The 25359-nt window shown below is 31.1% G+C and overlaps 1 protein-coding gene across 8 annotated transcripts in view; it reads right to left on the bottom strand.

The window, feature by feature from the left end:
- Positions 1–1071: 1071 nt before the first annotated feature.
- LOC132719684 (septin-7-like) overlaps positions 1072–25359 on the bottom strand; it is a 48310-nt gene continuing 24022 nt past the window's right edge. For 4 of the 8 annotated variants that reach the window (XM_060703503.1, XM_060703501.1, XM_060703499.1 and 1 more), the window contains 11 exons: positions 19073–19370; positions 12092–12198; positions 11483–11583; positions 10936–11070; positions 10150–10267; positions 7772–7864; positions 7404–7552; positions 6922–7038; positions 6359–6494; positions 5549–5691; positions 1072–3420 (listed from right to left, as the gene is read on the bottom strand). In XM_060703503.1, coding sequence (XP_060559486.1) covers positions 3387–3420; positions 5549–5691; positions 6359–6494; positions 6922–7038; positions 7404–7552; positions 7772–7864; positions 10150–10267; positions 10936–11070; positions 11483–11583; positions 12092–12198; positions 19073–19370 — 1431 coding nt within the window. In that variant the 3' untranslated portion in view covers positions 1072–3386. Of the gene's footprint in view, positions 3421–5548; positions 5692–6358; positions 6495–6921; positions 7039–7403; positions 7553–7771; positions 7865–10149; positions 10268–10935; positions 11071–11482; positions 11584–12091; positions 12199–19072; positions 19371–19935; positions 19963–21185; positions 21249–22336; positions 22470–24538; positions 24690–25359 lie in introns of those variants that run through there. The other 4 variants (XM_060703500.1, XM_060703504.1, XM_060703502.1 and 1 more) reach the window with 4 other exon arrangements.

Raw genomic sequence — 25359 nt, forward strand, 5'->3', positions numbered from 1 at the left:
GTTCACACAAACCTAGCTAATGTAAGATGTACACATAATGTTGACCCTACACGCAGTGAACCATGTGTTCCCGTAATAAAGTAATTTATGTAGTTTAGCACGTGCGCTTCTTGTGGCACATATCCATATCCGGTGAAAGTATCGGACTATACAGAATTTTTCACGAACCGTCACAACGTTGAAACAAGTCTAGCAAATGCCAAGGGTAAATAATGAGGAACGAAACCAAGCTATTGGGATGGTAAATACAGGCATGTCAGCAACTGCTGTATCTCGGCACTTTGGTTGTACTCGAAAGACTATCGAGCGTTTACGGAGACGATTCCGTGTCGCAGGAAACGTTGCCGACCGTGCTCGAAGTGGTAGGCCATGTGTAACTACTGCTGCCGATGATAACTATATTGTCTTGCAGCACCTATGTTACAGGCGTCTTACTGCAGCAGCAAGTGGGCGACAGTTTGGTATTCATCCACAGACTGTCCACAGAACGTTCAGCCTGTTCGTACGTACCGACCATACTTCAGTCAAATTCTCACCAGATGTCATCGAACTGCAAGGCTGGATTGGTTCCGTCGTCACCTGAGCTTCCAAAGTGCTGATTGAGATTTGATTTTGTTTTCCTACGAAGGTCGGTTCCATGCCGACGGACGTGAACGACTTTATCGCCGTCGGTAGTGTTTTGCTGTTGGGTTCGTCATTGAGTGGGACCGTTTCGGAGGTGATTCAGTCTTATTGTGGGGTGGGATAATGGGAGGTTAATCGTTATGCTCATTGTAAAAGCTCTTCATTTCATTCATTTACATGGTCCAAATGTCACCATTATGCAGATAATGCCCGTCCACATACAACCGCAATAACTAACATATAATGTCAATGTATTAGACTGGCCTGCGAATAGTCCCTACCTTAATCCCATTGAATACATTTGGGACGTGTTAGGGCCTCCATTCGAAGAAATACACTGTAGACTTGCAGCACGGGCAAATTTACCTGCGCCGTTTATACAGCTTACGTCAACAGCATTCTCCACCGTATTACAATGAACTTTTTCTGGGACAAAACCAAAATAACTTTTGTCTATTTCTCCACTTTTATTAAATGTATAAAAAGTTTACAGTAAATGAATGTAATGTCATACATAAACAAATCTATGACTGAACGTTGTTGTATTGAACGTTGTTGTGTTGATAAAATATGTGTTACAGAAAAGCACAATATCTACACAACATCAATACAAGTATAATAAAATCAGTACATCAGGCAGACATTGGTGTAGCATAGGCTTGTATACAAGCAGTAATAATGAAGTTGTGGTTATGAAATTTGGGGTTATATATAAATATTGCACATTGCTATACTCAAAAAATGTAGTTATAATGTTAAGTGTTTGTACATGAAACATTTAGAATATATAGTTATTTAAGTCTGTATTTCAGATCTTTCGACAACTTTGGCCATATTGGAATTTTTGCTGGGAAAATAAACATAATAATTACATTAAATTCATTACAGGATAGAGCAAATAAAAGGCAATTTTTGTTAGCATTAAAAAGACTATCATGAAATTTTGTGAAAGGGAATACTTAAGACTGGTGGGAACTTTTGGTTGATTTAAGGACATAAACCATGACTTTATGGACACTTATATAATATATATGATAGACAATATCTCCAGTGTTTATAAATCCCAGAACAAAATAATGAAAATATATGTTTCTCTACTAACTGCATTTATACTTTAAGATAAAATGAGGGTTATACATAATACAGCAATCATCTCATGATTTGCATGGAGTTCACATGAACATACAAAATGATTAAAATATGAATACAAGTTAATAATGGATGAAATGATATAAATATCAGTTTTGTTTATATACAAAAGATAATACTATGTTACATAATTAGTTAATTTTCTTTCCATTAACAAGCTTATATGTAATAGTATTACATTGCTATTTCAGAACAAAAATAATTAACTTTGTTTTCTTTAATTTAAATTAATTATCAGCATAATTGTCCGCTCTTAAGAAAATAAAAATCAAAATTTAGAAGATAAAAACTTGATGGAAGTTCAAACATGTACCCTGTCTTCTACATGATTATAAAACAAAGTAAAATATAAACACGAGTGTACATGACCTCATACAGTTTAGATGTTACATGCAGTAAAACTTATATTAGCACTCTTTACTAAATGCACAAGCATAACAAATTATAAAACAAAACATATACAGCATAAAATATACAAGCTTTCATTGTTACCTCAACATGTACATCTCTTTGTTAACCCTCCCCCATGAAAAATAGTGAAAATAACTGCTGCCATTTTTTCTGATATCTATTACATCAACAAATATTATGTTTTTAAAACCAACTAGTAAATTTGACAAAAATAATTATTACTTTAAAAGAATTGATGTAAGCTATTGATACTTTTACTTGCCACAGTTTATACAAATTCACTGATTCAAAACCAGAAAACGTATTTTCTTTTGACTATATAATCAGTAATTATTTTTTTCTGTTTCATAGTATAAATATAATATAAATCTTCAATGTGCATGCAAGATAACTGAGAACATTCCAAGTTATGATAGGTGTTTGTTTCTTTTTCACATCTGTATCATACACTTATTATTTATATATATATATATAATTACTGTAATATTTAAAAACATATTATATGTTGAGAAAATTAAGGCAAGAAAAGCCAATAAGAATATTTCTCTATATAAATATATGGAGGTGGCACTCAAACAAAAGAAAAAAAAACTAACATTTTTGTTTTGTCAGTTCCTTTCCAAAGGACAAAAAATAAATCATGGAATTGATTATTAATTTTGGTTATTTAATTGTATGTATTTATTTAAGTTCATTCTTGTGTTCAGTATGTATGACACTATTTGCTATACTACAACATAAAAACAAGTACACATAACTAACTGTAATATTCTATCTCCTGCCAGAACAATAATAAATGATTTAAACACATTGACAATACATATAAAGGTGACCATTGGTGAATTTTGGCACTTGTTTTATATTGGTCCTCAGAACATCAACATTTAGTGTCTCGCATTTACAAACAGATTCGGGCTGTACACCACTAAAACTATGAATCTGAAATTTTCTGACTACTAGGTTCTAAACAATATTTTCAATTATAATTTTCTATTTATATCAGAAAACAACAATTATTATTGAGCAGAACATAATGATTTCTGGGTAGTGTAAACAAATTGATATACTGTCATCCAAAAAATTATAAAACATGACTGTAATAAGCAGTTTGTTCATTTTGAACATGTATTTTATCACTGAAACTGTAGAAGCCCTCTGTTGTAGCAATGTGTTTGTTCCCATAGCAACCATACACCTGGTGTTCAAAATAGTCCTTTCTTCGTCTTCTTATGGGCACTGGAAAACAATAAAAACACACTAATAATATTCATGTAAACTTGAACACAACAATACTATAAATCTTCTCTGATAGTAAAAATCTAAGTGAGTATTTTCGAGTAAATGCTTAAACATGGATTTAATCCAGAAAATGAACTGTGTGAACTACCTAGACAAAATAATACAAAAGACTACATATGTGCAGTTAGTGTTTTTTTCCTGTAGCGCTTTGTGTAGTGTGCACATTTAAAAGGACTTGTAAGTACACAAGCATGCACTCATAAGGTATTTGAGTACACAAGCGTGCACTCTTATATGGACTTGTAAGTACACTAGTGTGCATATCTGTCACAACATTTAAAAAAAAATGGCATGCACTCCTGTAACTTCAAGTGAGTACACTCGCATGCACTCCTATAGCAACTTATAAGTACAGAGTAAACTCCTAACATATGAGTACACTAGTGTGCACTCCTGTCCAAGAGTACACTAGCATTCATAAATGTTGCAGCTTGTGAGTACTCTAGTGTGCACACCTATAACAACAGCCAAGTTCTCTAGTGTGCACACCTATAACAACAGCCAAGTACTCTAGTGTGCACACCTATAACAACACGACAGTACTAAAATGTGCACACCTATAACAACAGCCAAGTACTCTAGTGTGCACACCTATAACAACAGCCAAGTACTCTAGTGTGCACACCTATAACAACAGCCAAGTACTCTAGTGTGCACACATATAACAACAGCCAAGTACTCTTGTGTGCACTCCTTATAACAAAACCCCAAGTACTCTAGTGTGCAAAACCTATAACAACCCCCAAAGTCCCAGTGTGCACTCCAAAAGACTTGAGTCCCAAAAAGTCTTTTTGGGAAGGGGCCCTTTGCAGTTAAGTGGGGAAAATTCTAAAGGCCCATTATTTTAAGGAATGCAAGTCATCCTGTTTGGTTTTTTTGTTTATTTTAAGTAAAAAAAAATTTAAATGTTTTTTAAAATTGGGTGTGTTCCTTAAATTTTCAACCCTCTTTAAAAACCTTTTTTTTAAAAACCCCACATTCTTAAAAGTGAAAATTTTCCTTTTTTTAAACCTTTAAAAAAATAAAAAACCAACCCTTTTTGGTTTCAAAAAATTAGGGCAGGGGTGCAGTCTTGAATACAAAGTGAAATACACCAAAATTTCCCTTTTAAAACTGGCACAAAAATCCCCAAAAATAATTATAAATAAACATGTATGCACACCTGATCTGTAATTCTAATAAACTACTGTGCCAGCTACTGTGCAATGCAAATACTTCACACGAAATAAAGATACACCCCACTTGTTTAGTAAGAAAACTACTGTTAGTCTTGAATCTATTAAATCTTTTCCACAATTAGTAGAAAATAAATCTTTAAAACTTTCTATTTGACATTTTTATTAATACATATGTAACTGTTAGGCTATTGTAATTTTTTCTTTTCTTATCTCATCATAAAGTATTAACAGTAATAAAACTTTTTATGCTCCATGAAACTGAAAATGTAAGTGATACAAAATAGTTACAGGTATAAGATAATAAAGTCCAAAAGTACTGACAGTCACCATACCCCAAACAGAATCCTGGTGATAAAATTCTCCCTACCACTAGTTAATTTATAAAGAATAGAGAAATTCAGCAAAATAAATTGTAGTTTTGGTAGTGTAAACTGACAAAGTAATATCAAAAAGCCAGGAATAATAAGGAAGTATTTAAAATTTACCCTTTGTCTTTTGTGCTAAAAAATGTAAACAAAAAATACAATTACTACCAATTCAAGAAGTCCCTATGGAAAAAAAACACAAAAACATGCAATAGTTCATTTAATGGTAGAAATATAGACTACAAACTAAAATATGACAAAAAATACAAAACTATTTACTGTGTTTACACTTAATGTTGTCTAAACAACAAAACTTTCTCCTTTCTCTTTCCTATGGTACATTTTACCACTTACCAACCTTGTCTAGTTCTCTAGATTAACTCAATGTTTTGTGGGAGCGGAGAAACAGGACAGTCAACTAGTTTAACTCTTATGTTTTGTGGGCCAGGACAACTTATACCACAGTTTGAAGAAATAAGATTTTTGTATATGTAAAAAGTGTATTAAGTAATATATACTTACTCTTTGACATTTTCTAGAGAGTTACTATATCCTGTAGATTCTTCCCAAGCTTGTCTCTCCTTCTCAAACATCTTCCATTTCTCATCTATCTCTTTCTGTTGCTGCTCTAAACTCTTCTTCATTTGCTCTTGTCGTTTTTGTAACTGTTATAAAATAAACATTAAATAACAAGTCATTATTTAGATTCTAAAAAAGAAGGACTAGTCTGTTTTCATTATCCACGTTTATCAATTTTGTTTGTTTGTTTGTTTGTTTCATTTTACGCCTTTTTCCAACAGTATTTCAGTCATATAGGCGGGTAGTTTCCTAACCATCGTTCCTGGAGAGATACACCAGTACTAGACTACCTTCCTCCGCGCTAAACTACCAAAGCATCTCCCAGGGATCGAACCCACGCCAGAGAGGTAACTGGATTAGAAGTCATCGACTCTAACCCCTCGACCGCGGAGGGGGTCACCTTTATCAATCCAGGAAGCGAACTCAAAAATGATTAATATCAGTTGCAAGAACATATTTCACAATCAAGCTAAAATAAATATGTTTAAACCAAACCTGTATCAATATATACTTTGGGGGCATTATCAATTCTTGCGTAATAAATGCTATACATGAATTTGTGTTTCGTTTGATGATTTTCAAGCGTAAGGGCAAAAACATGAAGAATACAATTAAAACTCTTAAGTCTTCCTCTCTGAGGAGAGAAATCTTAAGTCTTCCTCTCTGAGGAGAGAAATCTTTATCAGTTTTGTTAATTGGGATGTGACAGTTTTCTTCAAATCAAACTTTAAACAAATTATCTAGCATACTTACATCTGCTTCTGAATCCTTGAGTTTTTGTTTCTTTTCTTTTACTTTCATCTCGAAAACTTGTTCCATTTCTGCCTCCATTTTCTTCATCTTAGCATCATGTTCTCTTTTCTCTTCTGCCATCTGTGTTAGTGGATCTCTTTATAAATAAATATTTCAATGTTAGATGGAAAATAAACATGACAAGATGGTATGTACGAGTACATTGTAGTTTAATACATTAACCATGCTAAATATCTAAAATCGACTCGTCCATACTTCAATATGGACAAAACCACCATTTTAAGGAAACATTTCAAAATATATACAGATTGAATACACTGCAGATTATAATCAGACGGCATAGGTTTAGCATTAATAGTGTAAAGGAGCCTAAATACTAATTGATTAAACTGTACGAGACATTTTAACTAACTTGCTGTACTGAATGTATCTCTACCTTTATATAAAGACCCAATCTTTAATTTTATTTCACCTTAATTTTAACATTGTGAAAATCTTGAATCTTATACATTAAAATATTTCTCTCAGTAAAATAGTTTGAATAGAGTTTCAAAAGGACTTACTTGGTAAGTGATCCTGGTTTAATTTTGCCATCAGTATTTGCTGGAGCTAGTTTATTGTATCTGTAGTTCTCGTAATGTACATTATTAGATACATCTTTCAGATCCTGCATGTGTGTCCTGTAAATAGATCAGTTTATATCACATATATGGATATCATTTCTCCCATTTATTATATGTATTTCAGACACAAATACAACTTGACAGAAAAATACTCTGTAATGTGTGAGGATGTGAGCCAGAATGACATTATTTAGTTTATTTTATAATTTGAATATGTGGAGGTATATAATAAAAGAGTTATTACATAACTATTTTGATTTGGACCTTGCATTTGTCTAGTCATGGATTTAACTACAATGAATCACACTTAGCACCTTCACAAGATCACAGTATAGTAAATTCACTTAACATACATACAATTAAATATATACCCAGTATACATAAAGGTAAACAACTTGCACATACATTGAAACGTGTATTACCTGATAAGCATGTTCCTGAGAGCAAGGAAATCATTATGTTCGAGGTTTTCTACTTCTACAACACCCCATGGATATTGTCTTCCTCTTACACGTTTACCACCTACTTCAGTCACTGTGTTACTACCTACAACTGCGAAAGGTACCCGATCCTGAAACACAAATTATACGTATAAAAATACAAACATATGATAAAGAGAACATTGTCAACACAAATTATATATTTCACAAAACAAACATATGATAAAGTGAACATTGTCAACACAAATTATATATTATACAAATATGGACATTTTAGCTTGTGAATATGATGTGATATGTACTGAAAAAATTAATATTGACCAAACCGATCTATAAAGCTCAAAACCTACCCGTAATTTCTTCTGTATTTTATTTTCTTCTTCATCATCACATTCAGGAAATTCATAAATTTTGATCTTATGTTGTGCTATTTCATTTAAAATCTGTAAGATAAAAAATATAGACACTACTTAATCTTTAACTTGCTGGACTAAAAACTGATTAATATTTGCTGTGACGTGACCAGTATAGGGCCAAGCTAGCCTGCACATCCAGGCAGTCTGACCAGGCGCTATACTGTCAGACTTTGGACAGTTATATATCAGAAATTCAGCAGGTTAGAGGTTAAAATAAGTATGTTTTGATACAAAAATTATTCTAGTATAAAATGTTATACCAGGTAATATCTTATTCTATTACTACATGTCAGTCACATCCATATTTTAATGAATTATTACATTCATATCATCCATATCGTAACCTTAGTGCAGTAACGGGTTAAGTACTTCTAAATTTAACATCAGTTAACCAGTTATTACCCTAAGGTGACGGTATATACACCGACATATTTATAAATTCTTATTCTTATTAAAGAAAGCAATCAAGCACTGATACAACTAGAACTATCGCTGAATGCGATTCATACCCCCACCAATGTCCTTTACAGAAGACAACTTGGAAAGGTGGTTAAGGGAAAAACTTAAGTGACACAAATACATAAAAAGAAATTATCTCTGGTGAAAAAAAGACTAATTGTACAGGTAATAGTAAAAATATCTATTATCAAATCATGTTCGAAACAGTTACAAATAACCTTTCATTTTCCCAATATACTAAACTTTTTATAAGTCAATTTTTGACCTTCAAGTGTGGCCTTGACCTTCAGCTGGCACAAGGGTAAGATGGGGTCTGCACATCGCCCAATTGGAGTGAACATTTGAGTAAAGTTTGAAGAAAATCCTTCCATTAGTATAGAATTTATAGAGCGTACACATCATATTGTCTAGTATTGATTGTATGTAAATTTAAAGACTTAAAAAGCGGGCATAACTTTGTCAAAATCCAATACAGAGTTATGAAACTTGACCTGCATATTGTAATTGTGACACCTCATATATCTTTAAGTTTCAAGCAAATACCTATGCTAGTTTCCGAAATATTCAAGAACATGTTTTAATCTAAGAACATTTTCTAAGTCAATTTTTGACCTTCAAGTCTGACCTTGACCTTTAGTCTGCACAAAGGTGACATAGATTCTGCACATAACCTTGTTAAAGGTGAACATTTGAGAAAAGTTTGAAGAAAATTCTTCCATTAGTATGAGGATTTATAGAGCGGACACAACATATTGTCTAATATGTGATTGTTATGTAAATTTGAAGATTAAAAAAGGGGCATAACTTTGTTAAAATGCAATACAGAGTTATGAAACTTGACCAGCATATCTTAATTGTGAGCACTTCATTTATATTTTAAGTTTCAAGCAAATACCTTTCCTAGATTCAGAAATATTCAGATTATATGTTAAAATTAAAGAAACATTTTCTAAGTCAATTTTTGACCTTCAAGTGTGAACCTTGACCTGAAGCCCGGCAAAAGAGTGACATGGGTTCTGCACATAACCTTGTTTGAGGTGAAACATTTTGAGCCAAGTTTTGAAGAAAATCTTTCCATAAGTGTAGGACTTACAGAGCGGAACACGACATACTGTGTAATATTTGATTGTTTGATATTTGACCTTCAATTGTGACCTTGACCTTGAGCTGACACATGAGCAAACATGGGTTCTGCACATCACATTGTTGAAATGAACATTTGAGCCAAGTTTGAAGAAAATCTTTCAATTAGTGTAGGACTTACAGAGCGGACATGACATATTGTGTAATATTTTGATTATTTGATATTTGACCTTCAATTGTGGCCTTGACCTTAAAATGACACATGGGCAACATGAGTTCTGCACATCCCCTTGTTGAGGTGAACATTTTAGCCAAGTTTGAAGAAAATCTTTCAATTATTGTAGGACCTACAGAGCGGACACGACATACTGTCTAATATATGATTGTGTTTGATATTTGACCTTCAATTGTGACCTTGACCTTGAGCTGACACATGGGCAACATGGGTTCTGCACATCCCCTTGCTGAGGTGAACATTTGAGCCAAGTTTGAAGAAAATCCTTCAAGTGGTATAGGAGTTATAGAGCGGACACGAAAATGGAGACGGACGGACGGACCGACCGACCGACGCGACAAAGCGAATCCATTATAGCCCCCCCCACATTTTGTGGTGGGGGTATAAATATTGTTATTATGTATTTTAATAGGTTATATTGTCATATATAATTGGTATACACAGGTTAACATGACCTGTTAAATATCTTAATAACTTAACAAGATCTGGCAAAAAACAGCAACCTAGAACTAACATTATATAATAGGTGACTTACAGTCTTTTTAAATTCCCTACATTCATCAGGTGTCTGAGTGTCAGCTTTAGCTATTAATGGAATAATGTTCACTTTATCATGTAACCTTCTCATGAACTCTACATCTAATGGTTTTAACCTGAAACATAAAAACATGCATGATTATATTAACTTTATAATTCAATGTTATATACAGGAAAGTCATATATTTCATTTAAGTCTTTACCTGTGTTAAGTAGTACAGTACGACATAGTAAGAATTAGGTCATAGTGCTAGTGATTCCAGCCATCTAGTCTCAGATTAAGAATGCAAATATATTAACAGTTCAGATGTTACATAAGTTTAATTTATACTAATTTATTTTAGATTGTTTGCATTGGAACTGTAAGTTTATAGAAAGACTCTTTAATCCATTCATGGAACTAACCAGTACTAAGCAATGAATGTAAAGTTTCTCGCTCACAGAAATAACAGCTTGGCCCTAACTGGGTTCACACCCACGCGGCCAGCAATCCTTAGATTACTAGTCTGATGCATTAACCTATCAGCCATGCTGCCACTCTATGTTTATCGCAGCTGTTTAACATACATTTATGTTTATTCATAACGTAGATTTTGCAAACATCTTGAACTTTTAGTGAAATTATGGCCATCTAAGCTAACAGGTAAAAGTAATATAACAGTAAATTTTGCCATTAATTGTTTTCAATGAACCTTGACAGCATAATATCACTTTAAGAAAGGAGCATTATCCATATCATAGTAATAGTTAAACAATATGTTACATAAATAATAAGAGGACATACCCGTGACCAGTTGGTGCGATGAAATACAAACAACAATGTACTCGAGTGTCTGCTGTTGTGGTGCGTACAACTTTCGACTCATTACCTAAATATTCCTCATATTTACTGTCTATAAAATCTATGACAGGCTGCCAACTAAATCAAACAGAAATAAATATATACATTGATTATGACAAAAATAGGAAGCAAACTCAATAAACATATGTTACATGTATCATTATTCATATTTCAATATTTTGTTTTAATTTGCTACTTTTTTACTTGAAGGAGATCAAAATAACAGTTTTGTATCATAGCAGTTCACAAATGCTTACTTTGATATTTTATGTTAAGCTTGTTAACAAATACAAAATATTTTACAATCATAGTTTTATAAATAACTTTTGAGATTTTTTTTTTCATATGATTGACAAGTCAGTGAATGCTTTTACTAAAACACTGAAATATTTGTTTTTACCATTAAATTTATAACATGTATAAAGGGAGACAATATGATTTATATATAAAAATAGTTGTCTCCCCTATAACAGAATAAAGTATAACATACCAATTACTATTATCAACAGCATCACCAAAACCTGGTGTATCTACCACTGTAAGTCTCAACTGTACACCATTCTCCTTTAATGTTACATTTGTTTTATCAACCTAAAATAAAAACATGTATATTTGTTATATTTAACAGTACTGAGTTAAATTGTTAATCACTTTTGTATTGTTCCCATTAAATATCATTTTGGGCCATTCTTGTTTAATTGAATGGATTCTTTGTAGATGTTAACACTTATTTTGCCACTATAAGAATAGAAAAACTTTTCATTATTCAAAACCTTAAGTAAAATCAAATTTCTCAGCCATGTTTATATCAAAATCATTATAACTTGCAAAAGTTTCAAAAAGCTACTTAAAATATTTAGGGTTTATTCTACGTATTTTCATCAACATTATAAACTAGTTTGTTTTTTATATTTCCAGTCCTGTGATTCATTTATTGCCTTTGATAATATAAAATAACATTTCTGTGGTTTGAACATCATAAAATATTACCTCAATTCATAAAGGGATGGTAGAGTACACACACTATTACTACACAGTTTCCACAAACGAAGTTATTTGAATATGATTGTGTTTACGTTTTTCTACAGTAAAATATTACCTTGACTGTTTTCTGTATTCTGTTAGATGGTCCGGGATATTCGGCAGAGTAAAGGTCTGTCAGAAACAGTGAATTTATCAATGTAGATTTACCCAAACCAGATTCACCTGAAAAATATATACAGTAGTGTCAATTTTCATTACATATAACAGAAATGAAATATACTAATTAAACTGTTCTTACATTTGCTACCATAAGAAACAGGGACACTAATTTATGTACTGTATGTGGATTCAATAAAACTTATACTTCCTATATGCACTCTGTTTCTATGGTGTTTTTGTGTGCATGTATTATTTTCTAGAATTTGTTATTGGTTAAGAACATATAGAACATGTGTCTGTACATGTATATAATGAGTTTACCAGTCAACTATGAACTGTGAGTGATGATAGATGATAACATGCAGAATGCATGTACACATCATCAGTTAGTTGTTCCTGCTAGAATAATTACTGAGAAAATAACTCGCACTGTTTACTGAGACTATTATACTGTGACTTTAAACTAAATTGATAATTATATGACCAGAGTTTCCTACTTTTTTTAATAAATGAACATTCAAAGTTTAAGATACATGAATCATTTGTTGGACACCTGTAGTTAAAATACTCTCACTTTATGTACAAAATATGTAGATCAGTAGCTGAATTACCTTAAACATAGATTATAAAATCATGAACCCAACCATGTTACAGTAAGTTTATAATTACTATGGAAACCTAATCTATCTGTAATGTGTTTAAATGAGAAATGCTAGAGAACCAAGTAGGTCATTAAACTGTATTGAAATGTAACTTCTTTAGTTATTGTTGAATCGGTTCACAAATGTTAATAAAAAGAAGTTTAACAGTCAATTACACATTTAACAACTTTTGGGGTTATGCTTCTTTTTCATTACTTTGTTTTATTTATGTTTTAACAACTTTATTAACTAAAATCCCATCAACCCCTTTATAACAATGAAGAAATGAGGTCAAATATTCAAGGGAAACAATAAATGTTCACACATAAGTGATGGTAAGTAAAAGTGATGTATTTTTTTATAAACTCATTATAACACATGACATGGCATCTATCCAACCACTATAAATTCCTCCCATTAATTCAGCTAACATTTCATTCATGGTGGATCATTAATTCATCAAGTTATGTATGTTTTCACATCTGCTTATATTTTACAGATTTACTGTACTAGAATCAAACTACAACAGATTATGTACACTTCTTCATACATAAACATCTAATAAATAATTGTTCAAACATAATTATAATTACAATCGTAATGAAATAAAATCTAAATCTTATAATGAATAAAACTTTATCATTATCAAAATTATCATTTTCTGCAAGAGTTTATATATTATGAAGATTTTTTGACAGGTTATACAACTTAGTATTTATAAATGGTAATAAAAAACTGAATTGTTAGCTGAGGGTTATATTGCAGAACAGAACAGAACATATCTTTATTAACTCAAGTTACATACAATACAACACATGAGTATACATAACAGTAGTGAATATTAGTTAATTTAACACATGACATGGTTTTATTCAATAAATTTCTACACAGTTCAAAACTATTTTTAAGATATTTGTAAGAGGAAAATTAATTTGTATCATTATCATGGGAGAATGAGAGATGAAAAAAGAAAAGAAAAACAACAAACAAACAGCTACCGCCTGAAGGGGGGTAGATACACACGCGCAAAAAAAGTATTCGTGTCTCGATGCCAGTTTGAAACGGACTATAGAAATGCGAAGGTGGTAAATAATACGTCATTGTTTACATACGGGCACTGTTGCGAGGTCCCGTTAAAAAAGTTTGTGCACAAATTTAGGTCAAATCAATACACAAAATGGAAGTTATTATTGAATGATAGTGTACAGTTAAAATTCTACTGTACATAGTATTGGAAGTTCAATAATAGTTAAATTACGATGGATGTTGAGAGTGAACAAAAATGTATTGTTATTCAATGGGATTTTAATCGAAGCAGGATTGGATTTACTTAGCACGTGGTTAAAGGTGAGAAAGTTCATTTTCTGAGTATCTGATAGGCCACTGTACATTTTGCAAAGGAAGCAGTAGTTCAAATCTTTGGCTTGATTGCATGTATTCCAATGATAAAACGACTTAGGAAAACAAAACAAATAAGAAATTAGACATTGGCATACTGTAACATATACTTGATATACATGTATAAATATTAAAATGTATACAGTTTGTGAACAGAACTGGTGTGCATGCATTATATCTGTACATTGGACTTTCTATCATTTTATTATTTAATAAATGCTCAAACATGGATGAAGCACAAATTTGAAAGATTCTAACAAAAAGAAATTTGTTATAATCTACTTATTTTACCATTTATTTATTTATTCTGTAGTCTGTACCTTACAGGAATGTACTCAGTATCTAAGTTATTTTTTATTTATTTATCTATTTTACCTTTTTTTAAATCTACTTATTTATTTGTTATTTTTAAATGTAATTTTAATTTACTTAATTTCATTTAAAAGTATTCTTATAAATTTACATGTTCTTTGCAGCATATTTATGGAGGTATTTGTCAATAATTCTTTGAATTTTAGCATGTTTGGTCTTCTATAGTAATACTGTTTGATTAAGTTTTTCCTGTTTTGCTCAAAGAACGGGCATTTTAACAAATAATGATATTCATCGCCTATGTCATTAAGGTCACAGTGCAAGCACTTTCTGTCTGGTAAATCTATTCCATTCCATCTTCCAGTTTCTATAGGGAAATGATGGTTGCCTGTCCTAAATTTTATTAAGGTAATGAAGTCTTGTTTGTTAAGTTTAAGAAGGTGGTTTGTCCAAATTTATATTGCTTTTAATTAGTGAATAGTTCCTACCTTTACTAGAGTTATTTAGAGATGCATGCCAATTTTGGATGTTTTGGTCTAGAAGAGTTTGTTTTATGATAGTTTTGATATTTTTAGCTTCAATCTGGTTTTGATGTATCCAAAAGTCATTACGTCCTGATTCAACTAAAATTGATTTTATCTTATTTAGCCATTTTGAATTTAAATTTAAGTTGTGGGTATACTGATATAATCTGTATGCAATTTTGTTTTTGTTTTCCCGTAATTAGTCTATTCCAGAAACCTATCATTCTGTATTTTATTGTTATTTCCAATGGATATCTACCAGACTCTGCGTAAAGCATATACAATGGGGTACTTTTTCTAAGATGTAGAATTTTACGTATAAATTCAGTATGAATTTTTTCGAGTAAGTTACAGTTTTCATATCCCCAAATTTCACATGAATAGGTTAAAATTGGTAATACTGTATGGTCAAAAAGTTTGAAAATTAGGTCTATTGGGAGGTTAAGGTTATAAATTCTTTTGTAAAGTAAATGAAGTGCTTTCTTGGCTTTGCTGTGCTAGATGTTTTCTTGTATGTAAAAAGCTTCCTGATTTAGCAAAAAGTGTTCCCAGGTATTTGTAGTTATTTACTATTTCTAAACTTGAATTGCCTATTTTAAAAGTGAAGTTGTTATTTCTATTTCCAAATACTATTACTTTTGTTTTGTCAATGTTTATATTCAGTTTCCAATGTTCACAATATTCAACAAAGTCATTTATACATTCCTGGAGTTGTTTTGCATTATCAGACAGTATAACAGTGTCATCTGCATAGAGAAGGATTAAGATTTTTAAAAGATTCTCAAAGTTAAGATCATTTTCAAGAGTTATTCCGGAATTCCCTTTTTCTAAGAGGTAGTTTTCTAAATCATTTAGAAAAAGTGAAAATAAAACAGGTGAGAGATTCTCGCCTTGGCGTACTCCACAGTTACATGCAAAAAAAGGAGATTGTTCTCCATTTTGAGAAACACAAGATTTAATACTGGAGTACATGTTTTTAATAACGCAAAAAATTTTCCATTTATATTGTTTTCAAGTAATTTTTCCACAGACCAACTCTCCATACTGAATCGAAAGCCTTAGAAAAATCAACAAATAAGCAGAAAAGTTTCTTTTTTGACTTTTTTAGAATTTCAGATAAACAATTAAGGCTAAATATGTGATCTAAAGTAGAATAATTTTTCCGGAAACCAGCTTGGTTTTCATTTAGAATATTGTTTGATTCTAAGAATGAGTTAAGTCTAATATTTAAAAACACTTGTAAAAAGTTTGCTAACACAGCTTAGTAAGGTTATTGGCCTGTAGTTCACAGGTGACTTTGAATCTCCTTTATTTTGTGAATTGGGATTATTATGCCCTCTGTCCATTTAGAGGGTATAAAACCAGTATCTAAGATAAGATTAAAGAGGCTGGCATATATAGGTAATAATTTATGACTTGTAGATTTGATATACTCATTTAAGATATTGTCAGTACCAACTGATTTTCCATTTTTCAGGGACTTGATGCATTTCTTAATTTCTTCTATAGTTATTTCTGAATTTAGAATATCATTATTATCTTGTATATTAATTCTGCTGAATATTTCATTTTCATCAAAGTCATGTTCATCACTATTACTTGCATGTCTAAAATGTTCATACATGGAATCTAGAGATGGGAGATCTACATTTTTTTTAATATTTACTCTGTTAAGATATTTCCAACAACCTCTTCATACATGGCCATATAACCAGTCCGGAATCTTTACAATGAAATCATAATATAGCACAAGTCCTTTATTTGAAGGAAAAGTGAAAATACCTCATAAATTCTACACAAACATACATCTTACAAATTATGAATAATGTGTACAGTACTATGACAGTATAATAATTTTTACCTTTCGTCCAACTAAAAAAGCTGGACAGGTATTTGCAGTAACAAAATATTTGTTAAGTTTTTATATAAATTATATTTACATACGAAACAAAGAAATCATGGTTAAAAGTTAGGTATAAAAAAATAAAGTAAAAAAATCTTGGCAAAAGTTAGGATAAATAATCTTGCATTTTGAGATTATTTCTAGAATTTGGCCTAGATGCCAGGCTGTATTAATATGAACACTTAACACTCAACTGAGCCTTCTTTGTTTCCATGAAATCTTTCCTGCCAGATCTACTTTATTTGAGAAACATTCTCATTTTGTAAACACCCTTTTTATCGCATTATATTGTTTGCATGTATTCACAGTGAAATTTCCCATTAAATTTTGTCCCTGCTTGAAGCATATTAATCAATTAAAGTTATCAATATTTATAGTACAATATTACAGGTTTTCAGACTTGATGGAACACTGATTATCTAGCACAATAAACAATGATTCTTTTTATATCCTCTCTACAATTATTTAAACCAGGCTGAATGTTCCCTGAATATTTTACTTTATTATGCTTCAATTATTATTTCTATAAATAGTTCATACAACACTAAAATACAAATGTGTTATACCTGATAGTAATTAAACAGATATAAACCATGTGAAGGATGGTTAATGTTTAGAGAACTTCTCTCTAAGATATACACGCCCTTTCTTGACAACTACTGATAATAGATAGACAATGAACATAAAATAATTTTATTATTATTTCTCTTCTAGTAGAAATATCAGGTAATTGTGTTTTATAATAAAGTGACATTCTTGAATATCATCACTTACAACATCTCGGATACCTGTTTTACCCCCCCTCCCCCCATTTTTCTGTATATAATTATAGCATGATTTTTTCAACAAATTAAAACATGATGTTTTTGTTCAAAGATAACATTGATGCATTAATTACTTGTTAAGGCCTCAACAGACAGCAGGATTTGAAGTACAACACCAATTTCAACTGAATACAAACAAATCTTCTGGTGTGAAGGCTACTTTTTCTTGAATTTGTTAAACTTAATACTAAATTTACAGGATAGTTAGAGCTGCTTATGAAAACCAGATGCAAAATTCAATACACTGAAATTAGTTCAATTTGTGACATTATAATCTGTATATATATGATTTCTTTTATAATTTATATTATTATTGTTGTTTTAAAGTGTATGACCTCATATAAACATGAAATTTAACTGTCAACATTTTTAAAATTTAAAAAAAACAACAACAAATGAGTCACAGAAAAAGTCACAATTTAAGAGGTACTGATATATGAAAAGGAAAACAATCTGTGTGAGGAAGTGGTAAATTAGAGGTAATCTTACCAGATTATAGAGGTTAATCCCCTATAGAGGTCATATTTCACTGAGATTTGATAATTATACTGATGGGGAATCTCTTTTATGTTTTTTACTACTTTTAAATAACAAACTGTAACAATCAACTCTTAAAGTATTTAGTTTCATGTTTGTTTAATAGGTGGTTAAACTTTTTTATTATCTCAAATCTAATCAAGACCATTATAGGTTAACTCCAGGCAAATATTTTCCAATTCTGATGATAAATATTTTTGCAGCTCATGCCTTTTCCGATATGCTTGCAAAAATTGTGACACTTATTATCATTAAAATAATGCTGCATCGAAAAATTTCTGCAAGCGAAATTGGACAAGTAAGTGGGCTACAATGGAAAATTATATACCACTGGAATCAGCCAATATTTAAATGAAAAAATAGCAAATGCAAAAATTAGCAGTGAACCAATGTTACAATGCATAAATGTGTTATGAACTACAAACCCTGTGATTTATATAATCTTTCATAAGAAACTACACTTTATTTGTTCTATATTTATCAGGTATATTGACTTTCAACTGGAGTTAAAGTAATCCATATGACTAGAGCCTTCAAATGACCATCAAATGATGTTATATACAATACCAGGACTACCTAGATGATCCAACCAGTCATGAAACTCTGGTGACCCCTTAAAATGAACATGAAACTCTGGTGACCCCTTAAACTGAACTTACTTCACCGAGAATAGCAGACTTAAAGTCAACATTTTAGAAGCATTTTACAGGTTGACACAAAATAATTGGCTTTTTATCATGTCCTAATTAATCAACTATTATCAGTAGAGTTATATCTCCATGTTTAACTATGACTCACCTACAACCATCAATGTGAAATCAAATCCTCTTTTTACACTTTTTCTGTACACTTGATTTGGTAAATTAGCAAATCCCACATATCCATCCAGCTCTTTTGTACTGTCACCATATTTCTTGTCACGTTCTTTCTCTTTATCTGGTTCCATGTTTCTGATTGGTTCTCGAGCTATTGGTTCCCTTGTTCTTTCACTTCTATCTGGTCGATCTGATGTGAAACGAGCATTAGGGTCAAATTTTGGTGTAGGGGCAGGTAACTCTTGTCCTTTAAAGAAGGCTTCACGTTTAGCAGCACTTAGCTGAAAATAATAAAAAAATAAAATAAAGAAAATATTCCAAAATTGTAATATGCCAAAATCCCTTAAATAAGGCAATAAAATGTAGTCGTTTATCTGAGATATGTAGATAGTAAATCTCATGCTATCATCTTAAAAAACATTACATCTGTAAAAACGGCTGTAGTTTGCTAACTATACATCAGTCGCCTATCTTATTATACTATCCAAATGAACAGTTTTATCACTCTGTGAGGCTTTTTTTCTTCTTCAATTTCCTGTGAAATGAAAACTCAACAAAAAGTTTATGTTAACTCAATTTTTGTGTTAGTTAAAGATTTCCAGATTACAACCATATGCATAAGATCTTGAGCAAGTACAGTGTTTAACGATGCCAACAAAACCTCTGTTTTCTCTAAACTGAATATTAAAAGAAGAGCCAGATTTCTTGAAAAATTTTGTTATATTCATAAATTTAATCTAAATTTAATATACACAGACCACTATCAATTATGAAAGAAAAGAAACAAAGAGCCTTTCATTTAAAACATTTCAAACTGAAAGCCAAGATAAAGTAAATTATTCCCACCTTACTGTGCATGAAAGAATGTCAAATATTATATTCCAGACATTAAAATATTTCTGGTATTATGCTACTGATATCAACCAACTTTACAAAATGGGTAAAAAATATCTTGCTCCACATATAGTTTTACAAAAGTAACAAAACAAATCAAGTTAACTTGCACAGAGTTAGTGAAAAATGAGGAGATAATTATTTGAAACTGATACTACTGGTGGCCGCTACTGACAAGGCATGATGTATGGGGCTACTATAAACTCTTCACTACTGATATACATACTTTCTCCTTCTTCTTCTTGTAACTAATTGAAGGAAAACAACAAGCTGTTGTGTTTAATTGTTTACTTTCCAAACAATTCAATAATTTCTTTAAATGTTATATCACAATATAAAAATGAATAACTTATATTGCAGAATTAATATTTTTTGAGATATTATTTTAGAACTTTAGTACGATTATTTTCTTACAACATTCAACAACCTCCATTATTTGTGATAATTATAGGCAACTATTATATTCTAGGGTTTTACCTTAATCTTTAACCTACTGAATTTCTTAAATGACCTTTCCAGCTTATTAGATATTTGGAACTATCCATTATCAATTTTAGAGATATAAAGAAGAAAATTTGATGTAAGTCAGCTAACATTATAAAGCCTGGTCAGACCTCGCCTGCATTGATGTGCAAGCTAGCCTGGCTGTATACTGATGGGAAAGACATATCATTTTTGGTTCCAGCAGGAAAAGGTTAAACAAACATTGTTACTAGCTATAGGAATTCAATCACTATCTAGCTGGGCACAAATATTGTTCTAGTGTCATACCTAAATCACTAATATATTATCAATTACTTGGACTATATTACCTAACTAACTAGGTAACACACTTGGTGACCATCTTCTTTTCAAGCAGAGAAATCTGTCATTTATATTAAACCTATATAACCTGCTGGACCAAGTGACAAGATTTTGCCACCAGTATAGAACTACACCAGCCTGCACATCCATGCAGCCTGACTGAAAGATCATTTTTAAGTATTTTGATATCAAAATCCCTTAAACTCTAGATAGATTGTTCCAATTTCAAAGCAGGGCAAATCCATTACATAAATTAAGCAAGTTTCAAGTTGACAATGATACTGATGTTGAATAGCCCTGACTGTAATACAAGAAATATTGTTTACAGAAATGATATCATGTTATACAGTCTGTACTAACAATTTATGACACCCTGATGATGATATTAGAAGAATTACCTCAAAATTCTTGTAAAAATCCACCTTAGTCCTCTCTCTAAATGACATACTGAACTTTCACTTTTATCACCCAATCAAAACAATATTAACTTCACAACTGAAGAGGTCTATAAGACAATAAATAATCTACAGTTTATCTATGTGTCCAGTTAAAGTTAGGTATAAACTACATGTTACAGCTTATAAATATTACTGATCATATTCTCCTGTAACTTTTCTAACATCCAGTTCTGTTCTGAATATTCTACACTATATGCTATATCCAGATCATAAATTTTAATATAAGTGAAGTAACAAAACTGAAATGGTTTTCATGCATATAAAACTCTGTATAAAATCGGTCAAACACATAAACTTCCAATTGCACAGAGTGAATGCCTTTAACTTTATTACAAAAACCTGTTTCATGTAAAAATGTTTGGTCCATTAAATATAAAGATGTATATCAAGGTGTTTCAAGTTGACTAGTCAGTTTGACAGTGATTTTCTTGATGTTATTAAAGATGTGAGGTCATACCATATACATTTCTCTGTTACATTCACCAGTGAACAATCAAAGACAAAGTTCAGTCTAAATTTATCAAAACATATTTTCTATACTGGACTGAACATCTTCAATACCTCTGACAGTTTCATTGTAATACGATAGTTTTCACCTTGATTTATGTTTCATTCGATAGTTTTCACCTTGATTTATGTTTCATTCGATGAAAAATGTGCATATCTCTCTAGCAAGATTGCAGCATTTAGTGTTGCTCTAATAAACAGGAGTGCACACAGCTTTGTAAAAGTGAACAAAAACCAAACCCTAGCAGTATTCAAGTCTCTATATTGATTTAGTGTGACAGTTTCTGAATCAATTGAAAACTAAATCTCATTTTAATGACATGCATTCAAATATCACACAAACATTGATCAGCTTTAGGTACATGTACATGATCAGCTTTAGGTACATGTACATATAAGATAGCCTCCCTTCATAAAGGTTGCCACTCAAGTTTAAAACCACTCAACTTGTATAAACTACCTCATTAGTCATTATCTTCCTCAATTACAATCTAACATGTCTTCCCTTCACATAAAAACATACATTCACATACAAAAATAAAAATTCAATACTTAAGAAAACAGACATAAAAACACTGTCCTACCTTTCTCCCAAGGTCGGCCATTTTAAAACTGAATCATTTCACAGTTTTCACATTACATCAACATTCCTGAATCATTAAAACACCAACCAAGCAACTAACCAACAAATACTCTAACATACACCACTACTCTTAAACTAATAGTTCAGCACTATATAACACACTACTGTTCTATATATATCTTCTCTCCCATCCCCATTAATATACAGTAAGAAATGAAGATCAAAGAGGAAACAGTAACATGAACATAGATCAAACATCACGTTGTATCTATATATTATTGTTGTTTTAACATATATCACATTAATGTCCTATACTGTATCATATAGTGACAGTAGACTTCATCTGATGTCATATCTTCTTATAATACAATCACTGATAATAAACATATTACATACAGGTAAAACATCATAAACAACAACCAGCAAATCCACACAGCTTTTTCTATTCATCTACGCGAGAATGCCACCAAAAACAGTAACAATACATCAATTAATGAAAACAACAAATGTACATGTATATGTTTAATGTTAAATGTATTTGTCATCAAGTCAATGATTGTCCATCTTTCTTTCTTCTCTTCTCTCTCGACTTATTAAAATCTGTTCCTGACTTTATTGTACATGTAATAGCTTTCTTTAATTGAAATTCATCAAATATTGCTGAGAGGAAGTTCTAGTTATAAAGTAGACCAAAATTTGGTATTATCATAGAGCAGGTCAATCAATATTCTCATATAACACCAATAATGGCCGACTATCTCTACTTGTAGACTGTTCAATATTCAAACACCACTTCTTGTACTAGCAGACAGCAAAGAAAAAAGCAAAATAACACAAGCAGCTAGAAACCCTGAGAACACAAATACATGTTTAGTATGACACTGTCAATTTTAGACAATACTGTCAGCAAACATCCAACTACATCTTACAGGGTGAATTCTTGTACAAGTTAACATAAAATTACCTAACTGTCTATATGGTTCTACATCAAACAGGTTAAGGGTAAACCTACCTATCAGTGGATACTAAAAGGTTATACAAATCGCTTACCTATACTACAACTAATAGGTTCAGGGTAAAGCTACTTTTAGTAGCTTCACTTACAGGTTATACAAACCCCTAACCTATCTTACTGTATACTACAACTAATAGTTTTTTTAGGGTAAAGCTACTTTAAGTAGCTTAACTTAAAGGTTATACAAACCCCTAACCTATCTTACTGTATACTACAACTAATAGGTTTAGGGTAAAGCTACTTTTAGTAGCTTAACTTAAAGGTTTAACAACTACCTGGTTTAGGGCACACCTTCTTATATGTGTACTAAAAGGGGTCACCACGCAATCCTGCATAACTGTATACTATAAATAAAATTTCTACAACTTGTTTAGTTAGGGTTACTGTGTATAAGGTTCAACATCATACAGGTTTAGGGAAAACCTGTCTAACAGTATTATATACTAAAAGATTCTACAACTAACATACAAAACCACCAAACTGGATAATTACAGATTCTATAACTAACAGGTTATGGGGTAAACCACAAGGTCTAACATCTAACAGGTTTTGAACTGTCTACCAGTACAAGGTACTTTATCTAACATGTTTTGGTAATAGTTGTGGTTCTATAGGCTAAAACTAACAAACTAGTTTACTGATGGATAAATTATTAAGACAATTATAATGATCTATGGGACACACATTAAAAAGATTATACTGTAAAATTTGGAGTAAGTTTGTTAAAATAAATAGTTGGTGATATATTTAACCTGAACTATATACTTTACAGTTGACAGAAGTAAGAAAGTAATGAAGTGCATATATACAATACTAGTATAGTATATCTATTGTATCTAACAGCTGGTATAATGTAAATGATAGTGGATAATTTACTATCATTATAAATACCTGAACAATCTTCCTAACTTACACCTGTACCATATCTTAGCTCAAATATTTATGCATTTTTTATGTCACTGTAAAGTATATCTAACTATTCATTTCATAAAACATCATATAATATTAGAAAAAAAGAACACCATTGCTTGCCTTTATATAAATCCTACATAATTGTGAAACATAATTCCATTTATTGTAGTTTTCACAATCTTTGCACCAAGCTATAACAGTGCACTCGATAATATATTTATCCTCGTCCCATTATAAAAATCAATGCTAAATATTGTATAGAGAACAGAACATTACCTCCGTATTCAACCCCTCCAGCGATGACGCAAGCCTATTATCCAATATTTCCATTTCCAGCAATATACGTACAATATCCCGTACAAGACAAAAGTCAAACTTTCACGAGACAAGGCTGTTTATTATTATAGACAATATTAGTGAATGTATCTAAATTAAATAAGTTCAAGTCTGTTCTACTGAAATACTTCACTGAAATGTTCTCAGTGCTGACTCATTCCAAAATATTCATCTAGAAAAAAATTATCTCATGCTACTAAATCTAAACAGATGTATAAAAACTGAAGAGATTTATCAAAGATTTGAAATTCTCAAGAATCTATGAGAGTAATGTTCCTATCTTACCAGCCAATGTATGTGGCAAACTTTTGTGATAAAAATATGTGTGCATGTAACAAATAAAGCTTCGCTGGCAATAAAAATCCCTGCATGTATTATTATCTTTTCCTGAGATCTCTTTAATCTTAAACTTTGTTCTACATGTAATTTATCCTGCAATACTTTATGTTTAAATCCAGTCAAACTTAATCTTAAGTAAATAAGAGTAATAAAACAGAGAGAAAGTAAGTGTGTAACAACAATAAGTTCTCCCTATAAGTATTGTACATTATGGTGACAGCTAGTGATTTACTTACAATCTTGACTATTTAAAACACTAATGTCACACTCTGATATACCCAGAAGCAATGTACAGACAGACAGATATTCAGTTTATCTATTCTAATGTCAATGTATTGTACCCCAAGGGCTGCAATATCTGTGATATATTTAAATATCTTCTAATTTTCTCTCTTTAAATTTCTACAGTTAAAGGGAGAGAA

The sequence above is a fragment of the Ruditapes philippinarum genome, unplaced genomic scaffold (genome assembly GCF_026571515.1).
Source record: "Ruditapes philippinarum isolate M1 unplaced genomic scaffold, ASM2657151v2 ctg2668_1_1_1_1, whole genome shotgun sequence".
Taxonomy (NCBI): Eukaryota; Metazoa; Mollusca; class Bivalvia; order Venerida; family Veneridae; genus Ruditapes; species Ruditapes philippinarum.